The following is a 10720-nucleotide window of genomic DNA, read 5'->3' as shown; positions in this document are numbered from 1 at the left end:
TCTTGGGCCACTCAACAGTAGTGCTGTTAGCCTGGAACTACTTGGTACCCATTCCTGCCATGCAGAAACAATTGATGTAAACAGAAGAGAATGAGGCCATCACACTGAGAAGAGTAGGCAGGAGAGGAATCAACACACACACACAGGCAGCACCTGATCCCAAGATCATTCATCCCTGAGAGCAACTCCATCTTGCTTACTCAGAGAATTGGCCAATAATCCCCTTCTAGGCAGAAGGAATAAGATACATTAGTTCTCTTTTAATGGAAACAACCTTGATTCATAACTTTTTGGAGGGAGAATGGGATCTTTCTAGGGCATAACATCAGAGCAGAATCTTACAAAAACTAGTTGGATATAGAGAGGTGGTTACAAAACAATATATAAAGTTTTAGATTAATAAAAGGCAGAGGCTGCTAAATAAATCTGTTAAAAAGAAATTCATTGGACAGATTTATCTGCAAGTCACTTTTAGGCACCAAAGGTAGGAGATGGGTATAGAAAAGAAAATTCAGAGAACTATAGCTTCCAGATACCTTTAAGAGCTGGTAATGTATAACTCTGTGGTAGAGCATATGCTTAGTGCCTGGGTTCAATCCCTAGCACTTGCAAAACAAAAATAAATACAGAAAATTGGCCAGCAGTATAATCTCTCACAAATCAGGCATGGTAAAAATTAAACAATGAAGGAAAGGCAAGAAGAAATTCACAAAAATCACAATAGGAGAAAGAACTTTAAAGCACTACTCAGTGTCTTCATGAAGCAAGCCTCAGGTAATAACCAGAGAATCCTTCCCCTATTCTCTTACCGGGGATTGAATCCAGGTCCCCATTCATGCTAAACAAGCACTCTACCATTGAGCTATACCCTCAGCCCCTATGTATTATACTTATTTTGAGACAGGGTATATTAAGTTGCCTAGGTTGGCCTTAAACTTGTGATCTTCCTTCCTCAGCTTGGACAGTAGCTGAGATTATAGGTGTGTGCCACAACATCTGGCTCAGGTATATAATTTTTACAAGCATGGAGTAAGCGCTACACCCTTCAGAGACACTTTCAGTGTCAACACATGTAATAATTAACTATATTAGGTCACAGAGAGAAGCTCAAAAAAAATCCAAAAAGTAGAATATTATATAATTTTGGAACTATAAAAAATAAGAAATAATAAAAAAGCAAATTAATTTTTTAAAATCCAACCCTTTAGAAATATTTAAAATCTGCTAAAAATCTCATGGTGCCTAGGGCCTAGTGATACATTTGAGACAGGAACCCACCCCACAATCTCTACTGAGGATACGATATAGAAAACTGAAAGAAAAAAAAGCATTTCTACTCTAACAACAAGAAAAAGCCAAATAATCTACAAAATTATAACTTCTGGCTTTCCCAGAAAATTGAGTTTGCAAGGCGATCAAAGTGTGACAAGTCCCTCTAAAGCATGAACTGCTTTACCTTTGAAAGATCATAGGATAAAGATGTAGCCACCATACAAATGGGATGAGAATAAGTACTCTAAAATTTTAATAAAATTCTGACGTAATTTTGTTTTTTCAATTCTGGAGATCAAACCTGGGTCCTTGCTAGGTCTTGGGCATGCCAGGCAAGTGCTCTACCACTAAGTTATATTCCCAATCCCACTTTAACAAAAATTTAAAAGCCAAGTGGGGACTAGTTACTTCAGAATATAGATGCTCCTTGAATCATGATGGATAGGGTTACATCCTGATAAACGCATAGTTAAAAATATCCTAAGTAGAAAATTCATTTAATCACCCAATGTACCAGTCATCCCAGTTTAGCAGCACAACAATGCAGAACATTAGTTGTTTCTCTTCATGCTTATGGGGCTGGCTGGGAGCTGCAGTTTATGGTCACTGTCAGCATCACATGAGAGTAATATACTAGCCTGGGGGGGGGGAAATCAAGTCAAAATTTAAAGTATCATTTTATTGAATACGTATTGCTTTTGTATCATCATAAAGAACCACTGTGAGTCAAAAACTGTCTATGGTTAGAAGCCCCCAAAGTAAAAGGAGTTTGAATTTACTCAAAACATTTTCCCGTGTTCTCCACTAGGCAAGAGGGCAGAGAGCCCTACTGGTGGCATGGGTGTGCATGAGACCACTGGCTGCTGCTAGGGCCGCCACAAAATCCTTTCTTCTTCCCCGGTACCTTCTTTCTGCCTTCTGGCTCCTATGGCCATCAGTTGCCTGGGGCAGAAAGTTGTTAATAAAAGTATATTGAATTAATTAGTATATAAAAAATGTTTTCATAATAGCTATACAACAATGGGCAATTAAAAAAATTCAAATTCAACTGTTATAACTTGTTGAGACTCATGCAAAATTATGTAACAGTATATTAAAAAATACTGAGTCCTATTTTTAATAAAAGAAAGTTTTACATATGGCTATGTTCCTCCTCCATGAAAAATTTTTGATATTTGTTATAAAACACATATGATCACAACAGAAAAAGTTATTAAAAAAGAAAATAAAGAACACTTGTGTCATCCACTTGGAGATAACCACAGTTCATCTTTGCACAAAAACTGATAAATGAAGAACCTCAAATTTGAATGTAAAATTTTAAATGACTTCTGTGGCATATACTATATATCCTCCCCCAATGTGGCAATATTCCAAAAATATCTTTCCATGTCAAAGATCTATTTCTTTTTTTCCCCAGTATATTCTACTTATTTATTTTTAATCTTTAAAAAAATGTTCCTTTTAGTCATACATGACAGTAGAATGTATTTTGGCAAATTACACATATATAGAGTAGAACTTATTCTATTTAGGATCCCATCCTTGTGGTTGTACATGATGCACAGTTACCCTAGTCATGTATTCAAATACAAGGGTAGGAAAGTTATGTCTGATTAATTCTACTGCCCCTCCTCTTCCCTTCCCTTCTCCCTTCCTTTCATTCCCCTTTGTCTAATCCAATGGATTTGTATCCTTCCCCTCCTCACCCTCCCTTGTTTTGGGTTATAGCTTTTAATGGCTATATAATATTTTATTATACAAATAAACCATATCTCTTTCTTTTTAAAAATGAGTTTTAGAGACAGATGTTAGGGCACACACTCATAATCCCAGAGACTCAGGGGGCCCAGACAGGAGGATTGCAAGTTCAAGACCAGCCTCAGCAACTTAGGGAGGCCCTAAATAAAAGGCTCAGGATGTCTTAGTAGTAAAGCACCAGTAGGTTAAATCCCCAGTGCCAAACCAAACCAAACCAAAAAAGAAAATCAGTTTTAATAATCAATCTTCTACTAAAGGATATTATGGCTACTTTTTTTTTTAATAACATGCTTATTTATTTATTTATTTTTATGTGGTGAAGATTGAACCCACAGTCTTGCGCATGCTAGATGCGCACTCTACCCCATGAGCCACAACCCCAGCCCTATGGCTACTTATTTTAATTATTATTCAAGTGAACAAAGGGTAGGAAGTTGTCAAAGAATTATTCCAAAATTTAAATCTTAATTATTAAGAAAATGAATTACACAGTGGAAATTTTTGAACACTATACCTGACAGTCACTAAAGCAAACAAAGCTGCAGTCTGAGAGAAAGGCTTTAAAGCCACAAAGAAAAGAAAGAAATGAACACATTTATAACGCTTTCTAAATTGTCCAGCAGAAATGACCATGGTTTATGGCATACCTGGTTTCTGGATTGATGGCACAAAACCAATCATTCATTTTACTTAAGAGAAAAACAGGAAAAAAGTGTCTGTCATAAGATCAATAAACTCAAGAGTGAAAAACCATGTTTCCTCAAACAAATTCAGGATGATAAAGAATTTCACAAAATAAAAAATCCAAATTCTTTCTTTTATGGACTCTCAAAACACTGAAAAACAGATTCATGCAGTTTTTGTAATTTCAAATTTGAAGAAAATATGGATGAAAATCTTAAGACAGGGAAGATTTTTCTAAGTACACTACAAAAAATGTAAACATATAAAAAAATTAACTCGGTATGACAACAGCTCAAGAGGCTGAAACGAAAAACGCCTGCAACACAGGGCAGTCAAACAATTACTATTTCTTAATCTACAAAGAGGTATTACTAGCTAGTGAAAATTCAACTACCCCCATAGAGATAAATGGATAGAAGTCATGAAAAGCAATTCACAAGACAACCAAAAAACTTTGCATCTCGGAGAAATTAAAAAAGATTGACAAATTCAGTCTTGGTGACAGGGTACAGACAAACACAAGTGGTGGGAACATGGGGTTAAGGGAATAATTCTATAAAATGGGCCTACTGTGCTGACCCCCACATGCTTTCTTTTCTAAGAGGCAATTTGCCTGCAATCCTGCCTGGCTTAAGTGCTTGGCTATGTCACATTCCTCAGCAAACTACCTGCAGGAGAAATGCAGGCCCAAAATAATATCAATAAGAGAAACCCAAGTTACCCTAAAGGGGGAGACTTATATGACCCTTTTCACAGACCAGATCCCCAAAACTCAAGGAGATAAGGGTAATTCCTCTTAACCATAAAATATTTAAGACCTAGATTTGTCACGGCAGTGAGAACTTCCAAGTCTCATGCCACCCTGCTGTCAGTCAGAAGTCTAGAAGAGGTAAACGTAGGCAGAAAACTCTGGAAAATTCTCTGGGATCCCTAATAGACCTGGAATTCCACCAAGATTTCATCTTACTTGAGTCAGAATAGCAATTATCAAGAATACAAGTAACAATAAATATTGGTGAGGATGTAGGGAAAAAGATACATTCATACATTGATGGTGGACTGCAAACTGGTGCAACCATTCTGGAAAGCAGTATGGAGATTCCTCAGAAAACCTGGAATGAAACCACCATTTGACCCAGTTATCCCACTCCTTGGCATATACCCAGAGGACTTAAAATTAGCATACTATAGTGATGTGGCCACATCAATATTTATAGGGGCTCAATTCACAATAGCTAAGCTATGGAATCAACTGATGTGCCCTTCAACAGATGAATGGATGAAGAAAATGAAGCATATATACACCGTAGATTATTACTCAGCCATAAAGAAGAACTAAATTATGACATTTGTCAGTAAATGGATGAAACTGGAGGCAATCATGCTGAGTGAAATAAACCAATCCCCCCAAAACCAGAGGCTGAATGTTCTCTCTGATACACGAATGTTAACACATAACAAGGAAAGTGGAGAACAGAAGTTCACTGTATTAGACAAAAGGGAATGAAGGGAAGGGGCGATGGGAATAGGAAAGACATTAGAATGCACTGGACGTAACTTTCCTATGTTCATATATAAATACACTAGCAGTGTTAACTCCACATCATATATAACCACAAGCATGGGAAGTTGTACTACATGTATGTATAATATGTCAAAATACATTCTATGATCATGTATACTGAAAAAAAAACATATAAAAGGTTAAAAAAAAAATTAGACAGAGGCACATGGTCTATCTCCTCTCTGAAGAGGACCCAAATCTTCCTTTTTCTATTCCTTCAATAAACTCATTCCTTTTTCTCTGAGTGACATGTCTGAAATCCTTCTGATTTGGTTGCAAGAATCAGGGCTTGAAGGGGAAGGGGGGGTCTTCATGCTGCCTCAGTTTCCTGGAAGGTCCCAGCTCTGTAACATTGGTGAGGTTAATTCATGTAAGGAAGACAATGTAAACTGATGCAGCCTTTCACAGTGCAATTTACAACATGTATCAAAATATAAAGGATACATATTCTTTGAATTACTAATGTTACTTCTAGGAATTCACCCTTAAAAGATAATTACATAAAGCTTATATATAATCATACACCATAGTGTTGCTTATAAGATAAAGAAAACAAATCAACTGTGAAATAAATTATACATGTACATATAACAGAAATACCAAATAGCCATTTAAAAATGTTGACAGGAGTTGACAACTAGCTTCTAGCTATGAGGGAGGCTGAGGCAGGAGGATCATGAATTTGAGGCCAGAATGTGCAAAACAGTGAGACTCTCATCATGAGACCCCACTGAAGGAAGGAAAGAAAGGAGGAAGAAGTGAGGGAGGAAAGGATGAAGGAAGGAAGGGAGAAAAGGAGGGAGGGAAGGAAGGAGGAAATAAGGAAAGAAGGGAAAATGTTGACACCACATCTATATTTGTTGGTATTAAAAATCATCCATAAGACTGTAAGGTTTTCAAAATGTCAAATGGTCACACAGACTTTTGCAATGATGTCTGAAAGAATGGCCATCAAAATGTTAGCTATGTTGGTGATTTTTATATACTTATGGCATTTTTCTACATATTCAAAATTTTATAAAATTATTAACTTTTTATTATTGGGGGATAGTTACATTATGATAGACTCAAACTGTTCTATACCTAAAGAGATAGATTTTATTTATTTCTAGTTTGGTTATTAAGGCCAGCTAGTAGTTTGTAAATTATATTATTGTTACATTGATAATTGTGATATAACAGTTTGTCTTGTCTTGGTCTTGAGTTGCTAGGAGAAGCTTCAAAAATCCTTGGATATGGGCTGGGGTTTTGGCTCAGTGGTAGAGCACTCGCCTCGCACATGGGAGATCCTACCTGGGTTCGATCCTCAGCACCACATAAAAATGAATAAGTGAAATAAAGGTACTGTGTCCAACTATAACTAAAAAATATTAAAAAAAATCCTTGGACATGTCCAACCACAAAAATGGGTAGTTATACTGCATGTATGTATATATGTCAAAATACATTCTACTGTCATATATAATGAAAAAGAAAAAAAAAATTTTAAACTTCTTAAAATTTCTTGAGTGTTAGTGGCTTTGTAATGCTAACATTTAGAACCCCACTTCCAGGAGTAGGGGTAGAGCTGGAGATCAAATTCAATCAGTTAACCAATGATTTAATTAATTATATCTAGTAATGAAGTGCCCAAAACAACTCTGGATACCAAAGCTCAGAATAGTTTCCTAGATGAACAAATTTCATATGCACAGAAAGTGAAGTACCCAGACACCATGGAGTCAGGTTGTCAAAGATCTGCATTCCCTTCCATACCTTGTGTATATACTTTATAGTAAAACTGCAACTTAAGTATAGGACTTAAAAGCCATTCTAGTAAATTATCAAATCTGAGGACCATGAGAACATCCCATGCTGGTAGCCAGCTGGTTAGATGCTAGTGATCTAGGGACCCTGCTCAGATTTGTGGTTACAATCTAAAGTATAGTTTTATGGAGAACCCTTCCCCTAATCTGTGGGTTCTGCAATAAATCCAGATAGTTAATGTCAGAACTGCATTGTAGTATATCCCGCTGGTATCAGAACAGTTGGGCTGAAAGAAAATGGTAACCATACCAAGTAATAATATAATACTATTTTCTTTTGAAAGTATTTATCAATACTTTCAAAAGTAAAGCGAATGTCATTATCTGGTAAAGGATCAACATCATTGTTATTCAAGTTTTGTAATTTTTTTTTCACCACAAACAACCAAATACAATATGCAAAATGCTTATCTATCTTGGGTACTCAAATGCTTCCTCATCTGTGCCATTCATGCAGCTCTCCCAAGATATACTCCCACCACATTGTGTGGCTCTACTAGAGCATTCATCACTATGTGCTGCATTTGTTTATGCCTCTCTCTGGTATGTGGGACAGTGACTCCCAAAGCAAGGACCTAATCTTCTTCATCTTTTTATTCTCAGTGCCAACTACATTGCTCAGAACATGGTAGTTTAGTCAAACAGCTATGCCTGTAAAAAAAAAAAAAAAAAAAATCACTCCACAACGGAAAGTGCTCAAGTAGGTGCTTTGGTTTGAAACCTCACAGTCTTTATGGACTCTTTCCCCTAAGCTTTCTATCTTCAACTAAATACTGTGTCTGAGAGATCAAACAGATAAGCAAGCTCTATAAGGAAATAGTAAATTAAACTAAGAATTCCTTTAAATATAATAATTTAAATAAAATATAATAATAATAAGAGGATGGTATCAAATATCCTTTTACTTAAGATTTTTACAGTCTCTTATGATAGAACATTAGAAATGTTGTTAAAGGACTACTACTTATCCCCTGGTAAGCATGCTATTATCCTTCTGTATAAGGATTTACTCACCTTTTAATCTAGCATCACCCCCAAAGGCACCACAACCCCAGTTTCCTGTGGCCACAGCAGAAAGATTCTCTGAAGGAACTCCAGGACGCAGAAATCCACAGTAAGCCTACAAGATGAAAGAAATATCACAGCACATGACTGAATGGACAGTAACAGTATTTCTGACAGATGTACTAGGATCAGCATCTATTACCAAGCTTATATTCTCTCTCCCTCGTTTTTCTTTTTCTTCTTAAGGCCAAAGTAGAGGGGAAAACAAAGAAAGAGAAAAACCTGGGATTGTACAACAAAGAGAATGAGAAATGACAGATTCTAATATTTATTTGTTTGAATGTTGGGTATATCAAATCCCTTACACTAATACAAGTATTAGTTTCTGTTAGAAATACTGAGGTGCTGTAAGAAATCAAACATATGGTAGGAAGCCAGTAAGGCAAAAACTGTATGTCTGCAGAAGAGTATGTTCCCAAAGGGAATTTTGGTGGGCAAGCATACCTGGGTAGGCAGTCTGCCAGTTTTTATCCCTAACAAAGTACTGTTTGCTTTGAAATGAAGAGTTCGGGGGTACAATCTACACAATTAGCTGATTTAAAATTGGGGAAGGCATGAAAAGGGGCTACAGTTATGGCTGGATACCTGTTAGGGAATTTAAAAATGGCTCCATTCTGACCACATGGTTTTCTAACTTAAGAGGGCTCCACTATACACGTGAAACTTAGTTACAGTAAATTTGTTTGTGTTGCATTACAGATTTAACTTTGATAGAAAAGAAAACATAAGTCTTACAGTTTCTTTTTCCACCTCAGACATATGTGATTATCAGAGATATTTCAAGAACCAATGGGATAACCAAGACAAACTATCAAGAAAGGTACTTGTTCAAATACTGTTTTCTCTGAAGGCTTTTGGTGACCACTTTTGCATGAAAGTAGAGTTACTATGGAGCTTCCTTAGCAGGTTCTTCCCCAGAGTTATTGGGACTAGATTAGTAACTATGATTCACCTTTTTTTTAAAAAAATGTTTTATTTGTCAACGGACCTTTATTTTATTTATTTATATGCAATGCTGAGAATAGAACCCAGTGCCTCACACATGCTAGGCAAACGCTCTACCACTGAGCCACAATCCCAGCTCCACGATGATTCACTTTTGTGCTTCTTGCCATTGGAATGCTTTGTAAAAGCAAGGCCACCAAGGCCACCCAAGATGACGCCTGCTCACTTCTGCACGGGCCCAGGTGCGTTAGGCAATGGCATTGGAGTTACATCCCATGACATGTATTTGACCCCGAAACTTCCTTTAACAAAAAACTAGCAACTATCTATAAAAGGGATTCCTATTTCTGATTATGAAAAAAAAAACTTTTAAGATTTCTTTCAGCCCTAGAATTCTCTAGTTTCATAGCTGTTTTAAGATAGAATATTCAAAATTTTGCCAGTAACCTGAAGAAAGTACAATATATCCTGAAGATGCTGGCTAAGTATTAATTAAATTAATTTTTTTGTACATGAGAAGGTCTCAGAGTTTATGGTTTCTACTTCTTTGCAGTCATCTCAGTCAATCTTTCTGCCTTCTAGGTATACTGTATTAAGAAGATAATATAACAGCAAAACAAATCTTCCCTAGGTTCTCTCAGGTACCAAATAAGCCTAAAATGTAGTCTATATGTAATAGTAAATAGATTAAAAGAGTAAGAGAAAAACCAACAACAGAGAAAGATGCTTCTGTGAAACCCACATGCTGAAAAATACAGCCAATTATTCTCTGAAGTTTCCACAAAGGTATAAAACTTTATTTTATACACTGTTTGGATGAATTAACAAGGTTATTCCCTCCATCCTCTCCTAGGCTGTAAATTCTGACAGATATTAATTATAAGTTGGTACCAGACCATTATTCAATGCTATGGTACAGAGCTTGCACAAGAACTTACAAATTACCTGTATAATCAGATGCATAGAGCTTCTAAAAATCTCTTTCAGGTCAAAATATCAGACAATTTCATGGGGGAAGGGTAAGTTCTTGAATGATAAAGAATATGGCATTATATGTATAACAGGGAAAACAAACCTCTGTCAGAATAAACGTAACTTTGCCATCTTTCATTTCATTTTTTTTTTCCTGGCATGCTTGGACAAAGAGAAGTTCTTGGCTTCCTGGTTCATATTTTGTTTTATACTATCAGAATGTTTTAGTTCCTCACTGCTTCCTCTAAGTAACCAGGTTAAATGTATTTTAATGAGCAAAAACAGTGCAGTTTGGTGAACAAGTAAAAACCAAAAGAAAAAATTTGTATCTAGAATTAAAAACTAGATACTAAACAGGAAGTAGTGAAAATAGAGATATAAGAAGGAAGCAAAGAAAGTGGAAAAGAGACCAAAGAAAGCATGTATAAAAGTTCCAGGACTGAGCCCAGGAAAGGCATGGGACTCCAGCGTAGCACAAATAAGTATATACACACTAACAAGTCTGGTTTCAATATAAATTGTAGCAGGCCCAAGTAGATACACTTAAAGGATGTCTTTCATCATCATGCAAATATATATTATATTGTTATTAAGATTAATAACTTAGTAATTATTATTCCCAGAGTTGTTTATTCATAAAGTCAGTCTACTC

General features: G+C 36.0%; 1 protein-coding gene across 3 annotated transcripts in view; it reads right to left on the bottom strand.

The window, feature by feature from the left end:
- Positions 1–10720, bottom strand: part of Parg (poly(ADP-ribose) glycohydrolase) — a 109712-nt gene that overhangs the window by 12188 nt on the left and 86804 nt on the right. For all 3 annotated transcript variants that reach the window (XM_005339057.5, XM_013364663.4, XM_078042427.1), the window contains exon 16: positions 8101–8206. In XM_005339057.5, coding sequence (XP_005339114.2) covers positions 8101–8206 — 106 coding nt within the window. The remainder of the gene's footprint in view (positions 1–8100; positions 8207–10720) is intronic.

This window comes from Ictidomys tridecemlineatus, chromosome 1, assembly GCF_052094955.1.
Source record: "Ictidomys tridecemlineatus isolate mIctTri1 chromosome 1, mIctTri1.hap1, whole genome shotgun sequence".
In the NCBI taxonomy this organism is placed as follows: Eukaryota; Metazoa; Chordata; class Mammalia; order Rodentia; family Sciuridae; genus Ictidomys; species Ictidomys tridecemlineatus.
The sequence above is the reverse complement of the archived record's forward strand: the minus strand, read 5'-3'. Positions and strand labels throughout refer to the sequence as shown.